At 30.2% G+C, this 22,298-nt stretch overlaps 1 protein-coding gene across 1 annotated transcript; it reads left to right on the top strand.

The window, feature by feature from the left end:
- The first annotated feature begins 334 nt into the window (after nucleotides 1-334).
- On the top strand, nucleotides 335-16,781 carry LOC127094214 (uncharacterized). Its single transcript, XM_051033074.1, has 21 exons — nucleotides 335-393; nucleotides 534-662; nucleotides 1,586-1,747; nucleotides 1,874-2,002; nucleotides 3,219-3,347; nucleotides 4,274-4,435; nucleotides 4,564-4,692; nucleotides 5,912-6,040; nucleotides 6,989-7,138; nucleotides 7,279-7,404; nucleotides 8,333-8,494; nucleotides 8,623-8,751; nucleotides 9,699-9,848; nucleotides 9,989-10,114; nucleotides 11,043-11,204; nucleotides 11,332-11,460; nucleotides 12,696-12,821; nucleotides 14,039-14,164; nucleotides 15,373-15,477; nucleotides 16,382-16,531; nucleotides 16,670-16,781. The coding sequence occupies exons 1-21, from the start codon at nucleotides 335-337 to the stop codon at nucleotides 16,779-16,781; spliced, it is 2,781 nt and encodes a 926-aa protein (XP_050889031.1).
- Nucleotides 16,782-22,298: the final 5,517 nt, after the last annotated feature.

The raw sequence follows: 22,298 nt of genomic DNA, 5'->3' as shown, positions 1-22,298 counted from the left end.
CGTCAATAAAGAGATGCTTCTACAAAACCAAAGCCCAAAAATAAGAGGAGAAGGACCAAGAAGTGACTTTGTTTGTGTGGAAGGATGCCAATGATATGTGAGATCTTAAGGTTAAAAATTAAGATATGACACACTATAAATAATATTCAACACTATATGATAAACACAATTCAATCATACCTCTTTCTCTCTCTCACACATTTTACAACTCTCGATATCACTCTCCCTCCATCATTCATAGATATCACTCTCCTCCATCATTCATGGGGAGGTCTGGGAAGAGAAAGAGAACAAGATTGGAGAAAGCTCAAAGAATTGAGTTTGATAAAAAAAAATGGAGAAAGATTATGAGGCGTTAATGAAGACGGAAGAAAGAACCCCAAGAGAACTGAGGCAAACATTAGGTTATTAAGAAAAGCTTGAGAAAAAATCCATAATGATGGCAGAATCTAGGTGATATTGAATTTCTACCAATATTTTTTTTTTTCATATTGCTTTAATAACTTTGATTTTAATTTTTTTTTTATATTCAGCAGTTTTGACCCGCGTTTTATTATGGCAAAGACGCAAGACAGAGAAAAAACCATGCAAAAAGTTAGAATCTTGGAGGATGAGATTCAGGAACTCTCCACTTCCTCCAATTCTGAAACTATGAAAGTTAGGTAAAAAACAATTTAATTTTTATAAGATTATGATAAGTGTGTGAAAAACAATTTTGATGTTTAGTGTTAATTTGGTTTTTTTATTAACTAGCGTCCAGACGGGCACTCTCTGTCCATTTTTTAATAAATAGAGTTAAAATATATACGATATTGTTTTATTTAATGTTAATTGGAAGTTATATAAGAAGTTAATATTAGGAAGTTATGTGAAATGGGATAATAGTGGTTTCAATAGAAGTTATTATGTAAGTTATCTAAGAGTAAAACTGGTAGAAAAATAGGTTACACAAAACCATGTTTTCCCTTTATATATACTAGCATCCACACGGACTTTCTGTGCCCGTCTGTCCGTTTTTTAATAAACATACGTGAAAATATATACGATATCATTTTATTTAATGTTAATTTTAATCGGAAGTTATATAAGAAGTTATATGAAAGATAATAATAGTGGTTTGAATACAAGTTATTAGAAGTTATTAGGTAAGTTATCTAAGGGTAAAATTGGTAAAAAAAAACATAGGCTACACCAAAACCAAGTAGTTTTCCTTGAGAAGAAAGCAACAAAACCTTGATGTACTCTTGATGAAAAGCCCTACGATGCACAATAAACTTAAAGAAAAAATATTTCCTATTTGATTAATGGTCTCATAAGCAATGAACATATTAATATAAAAGTAAAAACATCAATAAAGAGACGCTTCTACAAAACAAAGCCCAAAAATAAGAGGGAGAAGGACCAAGAAGTGACTTTGTTTGTGTGGAAGGATGCCAATAATATGTGAGATCTTAATGTTAAAAATTAAGATATGACACATACTATAAATAATATTCAACACTATATGATAAACACAATTCAATCATACCTCTCTCTCACACACATTTTACAACTCTCGATATCACTCTCCCTCCATCATTCATAGATTTCACTCTCCTCCATCATTCATGGGGAGGTCTGGGAAGAGAAAGAGAACAAGACTGGAGAAAGCTCAAAGAATTGAGTTCGATAAAAAAAATGGAGAAAGATTATCAGGTGTTAATGAAGACGGAAGAAAGAACCACAAGAGAACTGAGGCAAACGTTAGGTTATTAAGAAAAGCTTGAGAAAGAATCCATGATAATGGCAGAATCAAGGTGATATTGATTTTCTTCCAAAAAAAAATTCATATTGCTTTTATAACTTTGATTTTAATTTTTTTTTTGATATTCAGCAGTTTTGACCCGCGTTTTATTATGGCAAAGACGCAAGACAGAGAAAAAACCATGCAAAAAGTTAGAATCTTGGAGGATGAGATTCAGGAACTCTCCACTTCCTCCAATTCTGAAACTATGAAAGTTAGGTAAAAAACAATTTAATTTTTATAAGATTATGATAAGTGTGTGAAAAACAATTTTGATGTTTAGTGTTAATTTGGTTTTTTTATTAACTAGCGTCCAGACGGGCACTCTCTGTCCATTTTTTTAATAAATAGAGTTAAAATATATACGATATTGTTTTATTTAATGTTAATTGGAAGTTATATAAGAAGTTAATATTAGGAAGTTATGTGAAATGGGATAATAGTGGTTTCAATAGAAGTTATTATGTAAGTTATCTAAGAGTAAAACTGGTAGAAAAATAGGTTACACAAAAACCATGTTTTCCCTTTATATATACTAGCATCCACACGGACTTTCTGTGCCCGTCTGTCCGTTTTTTTAATAAACATACGTGAAAATATATACGATATCATTTTATTTAATGTTAATTTTAATCGGAAGTTATATAAGAAGTTATATGAAAGATAATAATAGTGGTTTGAATACAAGTTATTAGAAGTTATTAGGTAAGTTATCTAAGGGTAAAATTGGTAAAAAAAACATAGGCTACACCAAAACCAAGTAGTTTTCCTTGAGAAGAAAGCAACAAAACCTTGATGTACTCTTGATGAAAAGCCCTACGATGCACAATAAACTTAAAGAAAAAATATTTCCTATTTGATTAATGGTCTCATAAGCAATGAACATATTAATATAAAAGTAAAAACATCAATAAAGAGACGCTTCTACAAAAACAAAGCCCAAAAATAAGAGGGAGAAGGACCAAGAAGTGACTTTGTTTGTGTGGAAGGATGCCAATAATATGTGAGATCTTAATGTTAAAAATTAAGATATGACACATACTATAAATAATATTCAACACTATATGATAAACACAATTCAATCATACCTCTCTCTCACACACATTTTACAACTCTCGATATCACTCTCCCTCCATCATTCATAGATTTCACTCTCCTCCATCATTCATGGGGAGGTCTGGGAAGAGAAAGAGAACAAGACTGGAGAAAGCTCAAAGAATTGAGTTCGATAAAAAAAATGGAGAAAGATTATCAGGTGTTAATGAAGACGGAAGAAAGAACCACAAGAGAACTGAGGCAAACATTAGGTTATTAAGAAAAGCTTGAGAAAGAATCCATGATAATGGCAGAATCAAGGTGATATTGATTTTCTTCCAAAAAAAAATTCATATTGCTTTTATAACTTTGATTTTAATTTATTTTTTTTGATATTCAGCAGTTTTGACCCGCGTTTTATTATGGCAAAGACGCAAGACAGAGAAAAAACCATGCAAAAAGTTAGAATCTTGGAGGATGAGATTCAGGAACTCTCCACTTCCTCCAATTCTGAAACTATGAAAGTTAGGTAAAAAACAATTTAATTTTTATAAGATTATGATAAGTGTGTGAAAAACAATTTTGATGTTTAGTGTTAATTTGGTTTTTTTATTAACTAGCGTCCAGACGGGCACTCTCTGTCCATTTTTTTAATAAATAGAGTTAAAATATATACGATATTGTTTTATTTAATGTTAATTGGAAGTTATATAAGAAGTTAATATTAGGAAGTTATGTGAAATGGGATAATAGTGGTTTCAATAGAAGTTATTATGTAAGTTATCTAAGAGTAAAATTGGTAGAAAAATAGGTTACACAAAAACCATGTTTTCCCTTTATATATACTAGCATCCACACGGACTTTCTGTGCCCGTCTGTCCGTTTTTTTAATAAACATACGTGAAAATATATACGATATCATTTTATTTAATGTTAATTTTAATCGGAAGTTATATAAGAAGTTATATGAAAGATAATAATAGTGGTTTGAATACAAGTTATTAGAAGTTATTAGGTAAGTTATCTAAGGGTAAAATTGGTAAAAAAAACATAGGCTACACCAAAACCAAGTAGTTTTCCTTGAGAAGAAAGCAACAAAACCTTGATGTACTCTTGATGAAAAGCCCTACGATGCACAATAAACTTAAATAAAAATATTTCCTATTTGATTAATGGTCACATAAGCAATGAACATATTAATATAAAAGTAAAAACATCAATAAAGAGACGCTTCTACAAAAACAAAGCCCAAAAATAAGAGGAGAAGGACCAAGAAGTGACTTTGTTTGTGTGGAAGGATGCCAATGATATGTGAGATCTTAATGTTAAAAATTAAGATATGACACATACTATAAATAATATTCAACACTATATGATAAACACAATTCAATCATACCTCTCTCTCACACACACATTTTACAACTCTCGATATCACTCTCCCTCCATCATTCATAGATTTCACTCTCCTCCATCATTCATGGGGAGGTCTGGGAAGAGAAAGAGAACAAGACTGGAGAAAGCTCAAAGAATTGAGTTCGATAAAAAAAATGGAGAAAGATTATCAGGTGTTAATGAAGACGGAAGAAAGAACCACAAGAGAACTGAGGCAAACATTAGGTTATTAAGAAAAGCTTGAGAAAGAATCCATGATAATGGCAGAATCAAGGTGATATTGATTTTCTTCCAAAATTTTTATTTCATATTGCTTTAATAACTTTGATTTTAATTTTTTTTTTGATATTCAGCAGTTTTGACCCGCGTTTTATTATGGCAAAGACGCAAGACAGAGAAAAAACCATGCAAAAAGTTAGAATCTTGGAGGATGAGATTCAGGAACTCTCCACTTCCTCCAATTCTGAAACTATGAAAGTTAGGTAAAAAACAATTTAATTTTTATAAGATTATGATAAGTGTGTGAAAAACAATTTTGATGTTTAGTGTTAATTTGGTTTTTTTATTAACTAGCGTCCAGACGGGCACTCTCTGTCCATTTTTTTAATAAATAGAGTTAAAATATATACGATATTGTTTTATTTAATGTTAATTGGAAGTTATATAAGAAGTTAATATTAGGAAGTTATGTGAAATGGGATAATAGTGGTTTCAATAGAAGTTATTATGTAAGTTATCTAAGAGTAAAACTGGTAGAAAAATAGGTTACACAAAAACCATGTTTTCCCTTTATATATACTAGCATCCACACGGACTTTCTGTGCCCGTCTGTCCGTTTTTTTAATAAACATACGTGAAAATATATACGATATCATTTTATTTAATGTTAATTTTAATCGGAAGTTATATAAGAAGTTATATGAAAGATAATAATAGTGGTTTGAATACAAGTTATTAGAAGTTATTAGGTAAGTTATCTAAGGGTAAAATTGGTAAAAAAAAACATAGGCTACACCAAAACCAAGTAGTTTTCCTTGAGAAGAAAGCAACAAAACCTTGATGTACTCTTGATGAAAAGCCCTACGATGCACAATAAACTTAAAGAAAAAATATTTCCTATTTGATTAATGGTCTCATAAGCAATGAACATATTAATATAAAAGTAAAAACATCAATAAAGAGACGCTTCTACAAAAACAAAGCCCAAAAATAAGAGGGAGAAGGACCAAGAAGTGACTTTGTTTGTGTGGAAGGATGCCAATAATATGTGAGATCTTAATGTTAAAAATTAAGATATGACACATACTATAAATAATATTCAACACTATATGATAAACACAATTCAATCATACCTCTCTCTCACACACACATTTTACAACTCCCGATATCACTCTCCCTCCATCATTCATAGATTTCACTCTCCTCCATCATTCATGGGGAGGTCTGGGAAGAGAAAGAGAACAAGACTGGAGAAAGCTCAAAGAATTGAGTTCGATAAAAAAAATGGAGAAAGATTATCAGGTGTTAATGAAGACGGAAGAAAGAACCACAAGAGAACTGAGGCAAACATTAGGTTATTAAGAAAAGCTTGAGAAAGAATCCATGATAATGGCAGAATCAAGGTGATATTGATTTTCTTCCAAAAAAAAATTTCATATTGCTTTTATAACTTTGATTTTAATTTATTTTTTTGATATTCAGCAGTTTTGACCCGCGTTTTATTATGGAAAAGACGCAAGACATAGAAAAAACCACGCAAAAAGTTAGAATCTTGGAGGATGAGATTCAGGAACTCTCCACTTCCCCCAATTCTGAAACTATGAAAGTTAGGTAAAAAGACAATTTATTTTTTATAAGATTATGATAACTGTGTGAAAAACAATTTTTATGTTTAGTATTAATTTAATTTTATTATAGACTAGCGTCCAGACGGGCACTCTCTGTCCGCTATTTTAATAAATATAGTGAAAATATATACGATATTGTTTTATTTAATGTTAATTAGAAGTTATATAAGAAGTTAATAGTAGGAAGTTATGTGAAATGGGATAATAATGGTTTCAATAGAAGTTACTAGAAGTTATTATGTAAGTTATCTAAGAGTAAAATTGGTAGAAAAATAGGCTACACCATAACCAAGTTTTCCCTTTATATATACTAGCATCCAGACGAACCTTCTGTGCCCGTCTGTCCGTTTTTTAATAAACATACGTCAAAATATATACGATATCATTTTCTTTAATGTTAATTTTAATCGGAAGTTATATAAGAAGTTAATAGTAAGAAGTTATGTGAAAGATAATAATAGTGGTTACAATACAAGTTATTAGAAGTTATTAGGTAAGTTATCTAAGGGTAAAATTGGTAAAAAAAAATAGGCTACACCAAAACCAAGTAGTTTTCCTTGAGAAGTAAGCAACAAAACTTTGATGTACTCTTGATGAAAAGCCCTACGATGCACAATAAACTTAAATAAAAAATATTTTCTATTTGATTAATGGTCACATAAGCAATGAACATATTAATATAAAAGTAAAAACGTCAATAAAGAGATGCTTCTACAAAACCAAAGCCCAAAAATAAGAGGAGAAGGACCAAGAAGTGACTTTGTTTGTGTGGAAGGATGCCAATGATATGTGAGATCTTAAGGTTAAAAATTAAGATATGACACACTATAAATAATATTCAACACTATATGATAAACACAATTCAATCATACCTCTTTCTCTCTCTCACATTTTACAACTCTCGATATCACTCTCCCTCCATCATTCATAGATATCACTCTCCTCCATCATTCATGGGGAGGTCTGGGAAGAGAAAGAGAACAAGATTGGAGAAAGCTCAAAGAATTGAGTTTGATAAAAAAATGGAGAAAGATTATGAGGCGTTAATGAAGACGGAAGAAAGAACCCCAAGAGAACTGAGGCAAACATTAGGTTATTAAGAAAAGCTTGAGAAAAAATCCATAATGATGGCAGAATCTAGGTGATATTGAATTTCTACCAATATTTTTTTTTCATATTGCTTTAATAACTTTGATTTTAATTTTTTTTTATATTCAGCAGTTTTGACCCGCGTTTTATTATGGCAAAGACGCAAGACAGAGAAAAAACCATGCAAAAAGTTAGAATCTTGGAGGATGAGATTCAGGAACTCTCCACTTCCTCCAATTCTGAAACTATGAAAGTTAGGTAAAAAACAATTTAATTTTTATAAGATTATGATAAGTGTGTGAAAAACAATTTTGATGTTTAGTGTTAATTTGGTTTTTTTATTAACTAGCGTCCAGACGGGCACTCTCTGTCCATTTTTTTAATAAATAGAGTTAAAATATATACGATATTGTTTTATTTAATGTTAATTGGAAGTTATATAAGAAGTTAATATTAGGAAGTTATGTGAAATGGGATAATAGTGGTTTCAATAGAAGTTATTATGTAAGTTATCTAAGAGTAAAACTGGTAGAAAAATAGGTTACACAAAAACCATGTTTTCCCTTTATATATACTAGCATCCACACGGACTTTCTGTGCCCGTCTGTCCGTTTTTTTAATAAACATACGTGAAAATATATACGATATCATTTTATTAATGTTAATTTTAATCGGAAGTTATATAAGAAGTTATATGAAAGATAATAATAGTGGTTTGAATACAAGTTATTAGAAGTTATTAGGTAAGTTATCTAAGGGTAAAATTGGTAAAAAAAAACATAGGCTACACCAAAACCAAGTAGTTTTCCTTGAGAAGAAAGCAACAAAACCTTGATGTACTCTTGATGAAAAGCCCTACGATGCACAATAAACTTAAAGAAAAAATATTTCCTATTTGATTAATGGTCTCATAAGCAATGAACATATTAATATAAAAGTAAAAACATCAATAAAGAGACGCTTCTACAAAAACAAAGCCCAAAAATAAGAGGGAGAAGGACCAAGAAGTGACTTTGTTTGTGTGGAAGGATGCCAATAATATGTGAGATCTTAATGTTAAAAATTAAGATATGACACATACTATAAATAATATTCAACACTATATGATAAACACAATTCAATCATACCTCTCTCTCACACACACATTTTACAACTCTCGATATCACTCTCCCTCCATCATTCATAGATTTCACTCTCCTCCATCATTCATGGGGAGGTCTGGGAAGAGAAAGAGAACAAGACTGGAGAAAGCTCAAAGAATTGAGTTCGATAAAAAAAATGGAGAAAGATTATCAGGTGTTAATGAAGACGGAAGAAAGAACCACAAGAGAACTGAGGCAAACATTAGGTTATTAAGAAAAGCTTGAGAAAGAATCCATGATAATGGCAGAATCAAGGTGATATTGATTTTCTTCCAAAAAAAATTTTTCATATTGCTTTTATAACTTTGATTTTAATTTTTTTTTTGATATTCAGCAGTTTTGACCCGCGTTTTATTATGGAAAAGACGCAAGACATAGAAAAAACCACGCAAAAAGTTAGAATCTTGGAGGATGAGATTCAGGAACTCTCCACTTCCCCCAATTCTGAAACTATGAAAGTTAGGTAAAAAGACAATTTATTTTTTATAAGATTATGATAACTGTGTGAAAAACAATTTTATGTTTAGTATTAATTTAATTTTATTATAGACTAGCGTCCAGACGGGCACTCTCTGTCCGCTATTTTAATAAATATAGTGAAAATATATACGATATTGTTTTATTTAATGTTAATTAGAAGTTATATAAGAAGTTAATAGTAGGAAGTTATGTGAAATGGGATAATAATGGTTTCAATAGAAGTTACTAGAAGTTATTATGTAAGTTATCTAAGAGTAAAATTGGTAGAAAAATAGGCTACACCATAACCAAGTTTTCCCTTTATATATACTAGCATCCAGACGAACCTTCTGTGCCCGTCTGTCCGTTTTTTAATAAACATACGTGAAAATATATACGATATCATTTTCTTTAATGTTAATTTTAATCGGAAGTTATATAAGAAGTTAATAGTAAGAAGTTATGTGAAAGATAATAATAGTGGTTACAATACAAGTTATTAGAAGTTATTAGGTAAGTTATCTAAGGGTAAAATTGGTAAAAAAAAATAGGCTACACCAAAACCAAGTAGTTTTCCTTGAGAAGTAAGCAACAAAACTTTGATGTACTCTTGATGAAAAGCCCTACGATGCACAATAAACTTAAATAAAAAATATTTTCTATTTGATTAATGGTCACATAAGCAATGAACATATTAATATAAAAGTAAAAACGTCAATAAAGAGATGCTTCTACAAAACCAAAGCCCAAAAATAAGAGGAGAAGGACCAAGAAGTGACTTTGTTTGTGTGGAAGGATGCCAATGATATGTGAGATCTTAAGGTTAAAAATTAAGATATGACACACTATAAATAATATTCAACACTATATGATAAACACAATTCAATCATACCTCTTTCTCTCTCTCACATTTTACAACTCTCGATATCACTCTCCCTCCATCATTCATAGATATCACTCTCCTCCATCATTCATGGGGAGGTCTGGGAAGAGAAAGAGAACAAGATTGGAGAAAGCTCAAAGAATTGAGTTTGATAAAAAAATGGAGAAAGATTATGAGGCGTTAATGAAGACGGAAGAAAGAACCCCAAGAGAACTGAGGCAAACATTAGGTTATTAAGAAAAGCTTGAGAAAAAATCCATAATGATGGCAGAATCTAGGTGATATTGAATTTCTACCAATATTTTTTTTTCATATTGCTTTAATAACTTTGATTTTAATTTTTTTTTATATTCAGCAGTTTTGACCCGCGTTTTATTATGGCAAAGACGCAAGACAGAGAAAAAACCATGCAAAAAGTTAGAATCTTGGAGGATGAGATTCAGGAACTCTCCACTTCCTCCAATTCTGAAACTATGAAAGTTAGGTAAAAAACAATTTAATTTTTATAAGATTATGATAAGTGTGTGAAAAACAATTTTGATGTTTAGTGTTAATTTGGTTTTTTTATTAACTAGCGTCCAGACGGGCACTCTCTGTCCATTTTTTAATAAATAGAGTTAAAATATATACGATATTGTTTTATTTAATGTTAATTGGAAGTTATATAAGAAGTTAATATTAGGAAGTTATGTGAAATGGGATAATAGTGGTTTCAATAGAAGTTATTATGTAAGTTATCTAAGAGTAAAACTGGTAGAAAAATAGGTTACACAAAAACCATGTTTTCCCTTTATATATACTAGCATCCACACGGACTTTCTGTGCCCGTCTGTCCGTTTTTTTAATAAACATACGTGAAAATATATACGATATCATTTTTTTTAATGTTAATTTTAATCGGAAGTTATATAAGAAGTTATATGAAAGATAATAATAGTGGTTTGAATACAAGTTATTAGAAGTTATTAGGTAAGTTATCTAAGGGTAAAATTGGTAAAAAAAAACATAGGCTACACCAAAACCAAGTAGTTTTCCTTGAGAAGAAAGCAACAAAACCTTGATGTACTCTTGATGAAAAGCCCTACGATGCACAATAAACTTAAAGAAAAAATATTTCCTATTTGATTAATGGTCTCATAAGCAATGAACATATTAATATAAAAGTAAAAACATCAATAAAGAGACGCTTCTACAAAAACAAAGCCCAAAAATAAGAGGGAGAAGGACCAAGAAGTGACTTTGTTTGTGTGGAAGGATGCCAATAATATGTGAGATCTTAATGTTAAAAATTAAGATATGACACATACTATAAATAATATTCAACACTATATGATAAACACAATTCAATCATACCTCTCTCTCACACACACATTTTACAACTCTCGATATCACTCTCCCTCCATCATTCATAGATTTCACTCTCCTCCATCATTCATGGGGAGGTCTGGGAAGAGAAAGAGAACAAGACTGGAGAAAGCTCAAAGAATTGAGTTCGATAAAAAAAATGGAGAAAGATTATCAGGTGTTAATGAAGACGGAAGAAAGAACCACAAGAGAACTGAGGCAAACATTAGGTTATTAAGAAAAGCTTGAGAAAGAATCCATGATAATGGCAGAATCAAGGTGATATTGATTTTCTTCCAAAAAAATAATTCCTATTGCTTTTATAACTTTGATTTTAATTTTTTTTTTGATATTCAGCAGTTTTGACCCGCGTTTTATTATGGAAAAGACGCAAGACATAGAAAAAACCATGCAAAAAGTTAGAATCTTGGAGGATGAGATTCAGGAACTCTCCACTTCCCCCAATTCTGAAACTATGAAAGTTAGGTAAAAAGACAATTTATTTTTATAAGATTATGATAACTGTGTGAAAAACAATTTTATGTTTAGTATTAATTTATTTTATTATAGACTAGCGTCCAGACGGGCACTCTCTGTCCGCTATTTTAATAAATATAGTGAAAATATATACGATATTGTTTTATTTAATGTTAATTAGAAGTTATATAAGAAGTTAATAGTAGGAAGTTATGTGAAATGGGATAATAATGGTTTCAATAGAAGTTACTAGAAGTTATTATGTAAGTTATCTAAGAGTAAAATTGGTAGAAAAATAGGCTACACCATAACCAAGTTTTCCCTTTATATACTAGCATCCAGACGAACCTTTTGTGCCCGTCTGTCCGTTTTTTAATAAACATACGTGAAAATATATACGATATCATTTTCTTTAATGTTAATTTTAATCGGAAGTTATATAAGAAGTTAATAGTAAGAAGTTATGTGAAAGATAATAATAGTGGTTACAATACAAGTTATTAGAAGTTATTAGGTAAGTTATCTAAGGGTAAAATTGGTAAAAAAAAAATAGGCTACACCAAAACCAAGTAGTTTTCCTTGAGAAGTAAGCAACAAAACTTTGATGTACTCTTGATGAAAAGCCCTACGATGCACAATAAACTTAAATAAAAAATATTTTCTATTTGATTAATGGTCACATAAGCAATGAACATATTAATATAAAAGTAAAAACGTCAATAAAGAGATGCTTCTACAAAACCAAAGCCCAAAAATAAGAGGAGAAGGACCAAGAAGTGACTTTGTTTGTGTGGAAGGATGCCAATGATATGTGAGATCTTAAGGTTAAAAATTAAGATATGACACACTATAAATAATATTCAACACTATATGATAAACACAATTCAATCATACCTCTTTCTCTCTCTCACATTTTACAACTCTCGATATCACTCTCCCTCCATCATTCATAGATATCACTCTCCTCCATCATTCATGGGGAGGTCTGGGAAGAGAAAGAGAACAAGATTGGAGAAAGCTCAAAGAATTGAGTTTGATAAAAAAAATGGAGAAAGATTATGAGGCGTTAATGAAGACGGAAGAAAGAACCCCAAGAGAACTGAGGCAAACATTAGGTTATTAAGAAAAGCTTGAGAAAAAATCCATAATGATGGCAGAATCTAGGTGATATTGAATTTCTACCAATATTTTTTTTTCATATTGCTTTAATAACTTTGATTTTAATTTTTTTTTATATTCAGCAGTTTTGACCCGCGTTTTATTATGGCAAAGACGCAAGACAGAGAAAAAACCATGCAAAAAGTTAGAATCTTGGAGGATGAGATTCAGGAACTCTCCACTTCCTCCAATTCTGAAACTATGAAAGTTAGGTAAAAAACAATTTAATTTTTATAAGATTATGATAAGTGTGTGAAAAACAATTTTGATGTTTAGTGTTAATTTGGTTTTTTTACTAACTAGCGTCCAGACGGGCATTCTCTGTCCATTTTTTTAATAAATAGAGTTAAAATATATACGATATTGTTTTATTTAATGTTAATTGGAAGTTATATAAGAACTTAATATTAGGAAGTTATGTGAAATGGGATAATAGTGTTTTCAATAGAAGTTATTATGTAAGTTATCTAAGAGTAAAACTGGTAGAAAAATAGGTTACACAAAAACCATGTTTTCCCTTTATATATACTAGCATCCACACGGACTTTCTGTGCCCGTCTGTCCGTTTTTTTAATAAACATACGTGAAAATATATACGATATCATTTTTTATTAATGTTAATTTTAATTGGAAGTTATATAAGAAGTTATATGAAAGATAATAATAGTGGTTTGAATACAAGTTATTAGAAGTTATTAGGTAAGTTATCTAAGGGTAAAATTGGTAAAAAAAAACATAGGCTACACCAAAACCAAGTAGTTTTCCTTGAGAAGAAAGCAACAAAACCTTGATGTACTCTTGATGAAAAGCCCTACGATGCACAATAAACTTAAAGAAAAAATATTTCCTATTTGATTAATGGTCTCATAAGCAATGAACATATTAATATAAAAGTAAAAACATCAATAAAGAGACGCTTCTACAAAAACAAAGCCCAAAAATAAGAGGGAGAAGGACCAAGAAGTGACTTTGTTTGTGTGGAAGGATGCCAATAATATGTGAGATCTTAATGTTAAAAATTAAGATATGACACATACTATAAATAATATTCAACACTATATGATAAACACAATTCAATCATACCTCTCTCTCACACACATTTTACAACTCTCGATATCACTCTCCCTCCATCATTCATAGATTTCACTCTCCTCCATCATTCATGGGGAGGTCTGGGAAGAGAAAGAGAACAAGACTGGAGAAAGCTCAAAGAATTGAGTTCGATAAAAAAATGGAGAAAGATTATCAGGTGTTAATGAAGACGGAAGAAAGAACCACAAGAGAACTGAGGCAAACATTAGGTTATTAAGAAAAGCTTGAGAAAGAATCCATGATAATGGCAGAATCAAGGTGATATTGATTTTCTTCCAAAAAAAATTTTCATATTGCTTTTATAACTTTGATTTTAATTTTTTTTTTTATTCAGCAGTTTTGACCCGCGTTTTATTATGGAAAAGACGCAAGACATAGAAAAAACCATGCAAAAAGTTAGAATCTTGGAGGATGAGATTCAGGAACTCTCCACTTCCCCCAATTCTGAAACTATGAAAGTTAGGTAAAAAACAATTTATTTTTATAAGATTATGATAACTGTGTGAAAAACAATTTTTATGTTTAGTATTAATTTAATTTTATTATAGACTAGCGTCCAGACGGGCACTCTCTGTCCGCTTTTTTAATAAATATAGTGAAAATATATACGATATTGTTTTATTTAATGTTAATTAGAAGTTATATAAGAAGTTAATAGTAAGAAGTTATGTGAAATGGGATAATAATGGTTTCAATAGAAGTTACTAGAAGTTATTATGTAAGTTATCTAAGAGTAAAATCTGTAGAAAAATAGGCTACACCATAACCAAGTTTTCCCTTTATATATACTAGCATCCAGACGAACCTTCTGTGCCCGTCTGTCCGTTTTTTAATAAACATACGTGAAAATATATACGATATCATTTTCTTTAATGTTAATTTTAATCGGAAGTTATATAAGAAGTTAATAGTAAGAAGTTATGTGAAAGATAATAATAGTGGTTTCAATACAAGTTATTAGAAGTTATTAGGTAAGTTATCTAAGGGTAAAATTGGTAAAAAAAAATAGGCTACACCAAAACCAAGTAGTTTTCCTTGAGAAGTAAGCAACAAAACTTTGATGTACTCTTGATGAAAAGCCCTACGATGCACAATAAACTTAAAGAAAAAATATTTTCTATTTGATTAATGGTCACATAAGCAATGAACATATTAATATAAAAGTAAAAACGTCAATAAAGAGATGCTTCTACAAAACCAAAGCCCAAAAATAAGAGGAGAAGGACCAAGAAGTGACTTTGTTTGTGTGGAAGGATGCCAATGATATGTGAGATCTTAAGGTTAAAAATTAAGATATGACACACTATAAATAATATTCAACACTATATGATAAACACAATTCAATCATAACTCTTTCTCTCTCTCACATTTTACAACTCTCGATATCACTCTCCCTCCATCATTCATAGGGAGGTGTGGGAAGAGAAAGAGAACAAGATTGGAGAAAGCTCAAAGAATTGAGTTTGATAAAAAAAATGGAGAAAGCTTATGAGGCGTTAATGAAGACGGAAGAAAGAACCCCAAGAGAACTGAGGCAAACATTAGGTTATTAAGAAAAGCTTGAGAAAGAATCCATAATGATGGCAGAATCTAGGTGATATTGAATTTCTTCCAAAAAAAATTTCATATTGCTTTAATAACTTTGATTTTAATTTTTTTTTTAATATTCAGCAGTTTTGACCCGCGTTTTATTATGGCAAAGACGCAAGACAGAGAAAAAACCATGCAAAAAGTTCAGGAATCCACTTCCTCCAATTCTGAAACTATGAAAGTTAGGTAAAAAACAATTTAATTTTTATAAGATTATGATAAGTGTGTGAAAAACAATTTTGATGTTTAGTGTTAATTTGGTTTTTTATTAACTAGCGTCCAGACGGGCACTCTCTGTCCATTTTTTTAATAAATAGAGTTAAAATATATACGATATTGTTTTATTTAATGTTAATTGGAAGTTATATAAGAAGTTAATAGTAGGAAGTTATGTGAAATGGGATAATAGTGGTTTCAATAGAAGTTATTATGTAAGTTATCTAAGAGTAAAATTGGTAGAAAAATAGGTTACACAAAAACCAAATTTTCCCTTTATATATACTAGCATCCACACGGACCTTCTGTGCCCGTCTATCCGTTTTTTTAATAAACATACGTGAAAATATATACGATATCATTTTATTTAATGTTAATTTGAATCGGAAGTTATATAAGAAGTTAATAGTAAGAAGTTATATGAAAGATAATAATAGTGGCTTCAACACAAGTTATTAGAAGTTATTAGGTAAGTTATCTAAGGGTAAAATTGGTAAAAAAAAACATAGGCTACACCAAAACCAAGTAGTTTTCCTTGAGAAGTAAGCAACAAAACCTTGATGTACGCTTGATGAAAAGCCCTACGATGCACAATGAACTTAAAGAAAAAATATTTCCTATTTGATTAATGGTCACATAAGCATTGAACATAGTAATATAAAAGTAAAAACATCAATAAAGAGATGCTTCTACAAAAAGTGACTTGTTTGTGTGGAAGGATGCCAATGATATGTGAGATCTTAAGGTTAAAAATTAAGATATGACACATACTATAAATAATATTCAACTATATGATAAACACAATTCAATCATACCTCTTTCTCTCTCACACATTTTACAACTCTCGATATCACTCTCCCTCCATCATTCATAGATATCACTCTCCTCCATCATTCATGGGGAGGTCTGGGAAGAAAAAGAGAACAAGACTGGAGGAAGCTCAAAGAATTGAGTTTGATAAAAAAATGGAGAAAGATTATGAGGCGTTAATGAAGACGGAAGAAAGAACCACAAGAGAACTGAGGCAAACATTAGGTTATTAAGAAAAGCTTGAGAAAGAATCCATGATAATGGCAGAATCAAGGTGATATTGATTTTCTTCCAATATTTTTTTTCATATTACTTTTATAACTTTGATTTTAATTTGTTTTTTGATATTCAGCAGTTTTGACCCGCGTTTTATTATGGAAAAGACGCAAGACAGAGAAAAAACCATGCAAAAAGTTAGAATCTTGGAGGATGAGATTCAGGAACTCTCCACTTCCCCCAATTAAAAAACTATGAAAGTTAGGTAAAAAACAATTTAATTTTTATAAGATTATGATAAGTGTGTGAAAAACAATTTTGATGTTTAGTATTAATTTAGTTTTATTATAAACTAGCGTCCAGACGGGCACTCTCTGTCCGTTTTTTTAAAAATAGAGTGAAAATATATACGATATTGTTTTATTTAATGTTAATTAGAAGTTATATAAGAATTTAATAGTAGGAAGTTATGTGAAATGGGATAATAATGGTTTCAATAGAAGTTACTAGAAGTTATTATGTAAGTTATCTAAGAGTAAAATTGGTAGAAAAATAGGCTACACCAAAACCAAGTTTTCCCTTTATATATACTAGCATCCAGACGGACCTTTGTGCCCGTCTGTCCGTTTTTTTAATAAACATACGTGAAAATATATACGATATTATTTTATTTAATGTTAATTTTAATCGGAAGTTATATAAGAAGTTAATAGTAAGAAGTTATGTGAAAGATAATAATAGTGGTTTCAATACAAGTTATTAGAAGTTATTAGGTAAGTTATCTAAGGGTAAAATTGGTAAAAAAAAACATAGGCTACACCAAAACCAAGTAGTTTTCCTTGAGAAGTAAGCAACAAAACCTTGATGTACTCTTGATGAAAAGCCCTACGATGCACAATAAACTTAAAGAAAAAATATTTACTATTTGATTAATGGTCACATAAGCAATGAACATATTAATATAAAAGTAAAAACATCAATAAAGAGATGCTTCTACAAAACAAAGCCCAAAAATAAGAGGAGAAGGACCAAGAAGTGACTTTGTTTGTGTGGAAGGATGCCAATGATATGTGAGATCTTAAGGTTAAAAATTAAGATATGACACATACTATAAATAATATTCATCACTATATGATAAACACAATTCAATCATACCTCTTTCTCTCTCTCACATTTTACAACTCTCGATATCACTTTCGCTCCATCATTCATAGATATCACTCTCCTCCATCATTCATGGGGAGGTCTGGGAAGAGAAAGAGAACAAGATTGGAGAAAGCTCAAAGAATTGAGTTTGATAAAAAAAATGGAGAAAGCTTATGAGGCGTTAATGAAGACGGAAGAAAGAACCCCAAGAGAACTGAGGCAAACATTAGGTTATTAAGAAAAGCTTGAGAAAGAATCCATAATGATGGCAGAATCTAGGTGATATTGAATTTCTTCCAAATTTTTTTTCATATTGCTTTAATAACTTTGATTTTAATTTTTTTTTTAATATTCAGCAGTTTTGACCCGCGTTTTATTATGGCAAAGACGCAAGACAGAGAAAAAACCATGCAAAAAGTTAGAATCCACTTCCTCCAATTCTGAAACTATGAAAGTTAGGTAAAAAACAATTTAATTTTTATAAGATTATGATAAGTGTGTGAAAAACAATTTTGATGTTTAGTGTTAATTTGGTTTTATTATTAACTAGCGTCCAGACGGGCACTCTCTGTCCATTTTTTTAATAAATAGAGTTAAAATATATATGATATTGTTTTATTTAATGTTAATTGGAAGTTATATAAGAAGTTAATAGTAGGAAGTTATGTGAAATGGGATAATAGTGGTTTCAATAGAAGTTATTATGTAAGTTATCTAAGAGTAAAATTGGTAGAAAAATAGGTTACACAAAAACCAAATTTTCCCTTTATATATACTAGCATCCACACGGACCTTCTGTGCCCGTCTATCCGTTTTTTAATAAACATACGTGAAAATATATACGATATCATTTTATTTAATGTTAATTTGAATCGGAAGTTATATAAGAAGTTAATAGTAAGAAGTTATATGAAAGATAATAATAGTGGCTTCAACACAAGTTATTAGAAGTTATTAGGTAAGTTATCTAAGGGTAAAATTGGTAAAAAAAAACATAGGCTACACCAAAACCAAGTAGTTTCCTTGAGAAGTAAGCAACAAAACCTTGATGTACTCTTGATGAAAAGCCCTACGATGCACAATAAACTTAAAGAAAAAATATTTCCTATTTGATTAATGGTCACATAAGCATTGAACATATTAATATAAAAGTAAAAACATCAATAAAGAGATGCTTCTACAAAAAGTGACTTTGTTTGTGTGGAAGGATGCCAATGATATGTTAGAGCTTAAGGTTAAAAATTAAGATATGACACATACTATAAATAATATTCAACTATATGATAAACACAATTCAATCATACCTCTTTCTCTCTCTCACATTTTACAACTCTCGATATCACTCTCCCTCCATCATTCATAGATATCACTCTCCTCCATCATTCATGGGGAGGTCTGGGAAGAGAAAGAGAACAAGACTGGAGAAAGCTCAAAGAATTGAGTTTGATCAAAAAAATGGAGAAAGATTATGAGGCGTTAATGAAGACGGAAGAAAGAACCACAAGAGAACTGAGGCAAACATTAGGTTATTAAGAAAAGCTTGAGAAAGAATCCATGATAATGGCAGAATCAAGGTGATATTGATTTTCTTCCAATATTTTTTTTCATATTACTTTTACAACTTTGATTTTAATTTGTTTTTTGATATTCAGCAGTTTTGACCCGCGTTTTATTATGGAAAAGACGCAAGACAGAGAAAAAACCATGCAAAAAGTTAGAATCTTGGAGGATGAGATTCAGGAACTCTCCACTTCCCCCAATTAAAAAACTATGAAAGTTAGGTAAAAAACAATTTAATTTTTATAAGATTATGATAAGTGTGTGAAAAACAATTTTGATGTTTAGTATTAAATTAGTTTTATTATAAACTAACGTACAGACGGGCACTCTCTGTCCGTTTTTTTAAAAAATAGAGTGAAAATAAATACGATATTGTTTTATTTAATGTTAATTAGAAGTTATATAAGAATTTAATAGTAGGAAGTTATGTGAAATGGGATAATAATGGTTTCAATAGAAGTTACTAGAAGTTATTATGTAAGTTATCTAAGAGTAAAATTGGTAGAAAAATAGGCTACACCAAAACCAAATTTTCCCTTTATATATACTAGCATCCAGACGGACCTTTTGTGCCCGTCGGTCCGTTTTTTTAATAAACATACCTGAAAATATATACGATATTATTTTATTTAATGTTAATTTTAATCGGAAGTTATATAAGAAGTTAATAGTAAGAAGTTATGTGAAAGATAATAATAGTGGTTTCAATACAAGTTATTAGAAGTTATTAGGTAAGTTATCTAAGGGTAAAATTGGTAAAAAAAAACATAGGCTACACCAAAACCAAGTAGTTTTCCTTGAGAAGTAAGCAACAAAACCTTGATGCACTCTTGATTAAAAGCCCTACGATGCACAATAAACTTAAAGAAAAAATATTTACTATTTTATTAATGGTCACATAAGCAATGAACATATTAATATAAAAGTAAAAACATCAATAAAGAGATGCTTCTACAAGAACAAAGCCCAAAAATAAGAGGACGGAGAATGACCAAGAAGTGACTTTGTTTGTGTGGAAGGATGCCAATCATATGTGAGATCTTAAGGTTAAAAATTAAGATATGACACATACTATAAATAATATTCATCACTATATGATAAACACAATTCAATCATACCTCTTTCTCTCTCCCACATTTTACAACTCTCGATATCACTTTCGCTCCATCATTCATAGATATCACTCTCCTCCATCATTCATGGGGAGGTCTGGGAAGAGAAAGAGAACAAGATTGGAGAAAGCTCAAAGAATTGAGTTTGATAAAAAAAATGGAGAAAGCTTATGAGGCGTTAATGAAGACGGAAGAAAGAACCCCAAGAGAACTGAGGCAAACATTAGGTTATTAAGAAAAGCTTGAGAAAGAATCCATAATGATGGCAGAATCTAGGTGATATTGAATTTCTTCCAAAATTTTTTTCATATTGCTTTAATAACTTTGATTTTAATTTTTTTTTTAATATTCAGCAGTTTTGACCCGCGTTTTATTATGGCAAAGACGCAAGACAGAGAAAAAACCATGCAAAAAGTTAGAATCCACTTCCTCCAATTCTGAAACTATGAAAGTTAGGTAAAAAACAATTTAATTTTTATAAGATTATGATAAGTGTGTGAAAAACAATTTTGATGTTTAGTGTGAATTTGGTTTTATTATTAACTAGCGTCCAGACGGGCACTCTCTGTCGATTTTTTTAATAAATAGAGTTAAAATATATATGATATTTTTTTATTTAATGTTAATTGGAAGTTATATAAGAAGTTAATAGTAGGAAGTTATGTGAAATGGGATAATAGTGGTTTCAATAGAAGTTATTATGTAAGTTATCTAAGAGTAAAATTGGTAGAAAAATAGGTTACAAAAAAACCAAGTTTTCCCTTTATATATACTAGCATCCACACGGACCTTTTGTGCCCGTCTATCCGTTTTTTTAATAAACATACGTGAAAATATATACGATATCATTTTATTTAATGTTAATTTGAATCGGAAGTTATAGAAGAAGTTAATAGTAAGAAGTTATATGAAAGATAATAATAGTGGCTTCAACACAAGTTATTAGAAGTTATTAGGTAAGTTATCTAAGGGTAAAATTGGTAAAAAAAAACATAGGCTACACCAAAACCAAGTAGTTTTCCTTGAGAAGTAAGCAACAAAACCTTGATGTACTCTTGATGAAAAGCCCTACGATGCACAATGAACTTAAAGAAAAAATATTTCCTATTTGATTAATGGTCACATAAGCATTGAACATAGTAATATAAAAGTAAAAACATCAATAAAGAGATGCTTCTACAAAAAGTGACTTTGTTTGTGTGGAAGGATGCCAATGATATGTTAGAGCTTAAGGTTAAAAATTAAGATATGACACATACTATAAATAATATTCAACTATATGATAAACACAATTCAATCATACCTCTTTCTCTCTCTCACATTTTACAACTCTCGATATCACTCTCCCTCCATCATTCATAGATATCACTCTCCTCCATCATTCATGGGGAGGTCTGGGAAGAGAAAGAGAACAAGACTGGAGAAAGCTCAAAGAATTGAGTTTGATCAAAAAAATGGAGAAAGATTATGAGGCGTTAATGAAGACGGAAGAAAGAACCACAAGAGAACTGAGGCAAACATTAGGTTATTAAGAAAAGCTTGAGAAAGAATCCATGATAATGGCAGAATCAAGGTGATATTGATTTTCTTCCAATTTTTTTTTTCATATTACTTTTACAACTTTGATTTTAATTTGTTTTTTGATATTCAGCAGTTTTGACCCGCGTTTTAATATGGAAAAGACGCAAGACAGAGAAAAAACCATGCAAAAAGTTAGAATCTTGGAGGATGAGATTCTGGAACTCTCCACTTCCCCCAATTCAAAAAATACGAAAGTTAGGTAAAAAACAATTTAATTTTTATAAGATTATGATAAGTGTGTGAAAAACAATTTTGATGTTTAGTATTAAATTAGTTTTATTATAAACTAGCGTACAGACGGGCACTCTCTGTCCGTTTTTTTAATAAATAGAGTGAAAATAAATACAATATTGTTTTATTTAATGT

Source organism: Lathyrus oleraceus, chromosome 6, assembly GCF_024323335.1.
Source record: "Lathyrus oleraceus cultivar Zhongwan6 chromosome 6, CAAS_Psat_ZW6_1.0, whole genome shotgun sequence".
Lineage (NCBI taxonomy): Eukaryota > Viridiplantae > Streptophyta > Magnoliopsida > Fabales > Fabaceae > Lathyrus > Lathyrus oleraceus.
This window is presented reverse-complemented; position numbering and strand designations above follow the sequence as displayed.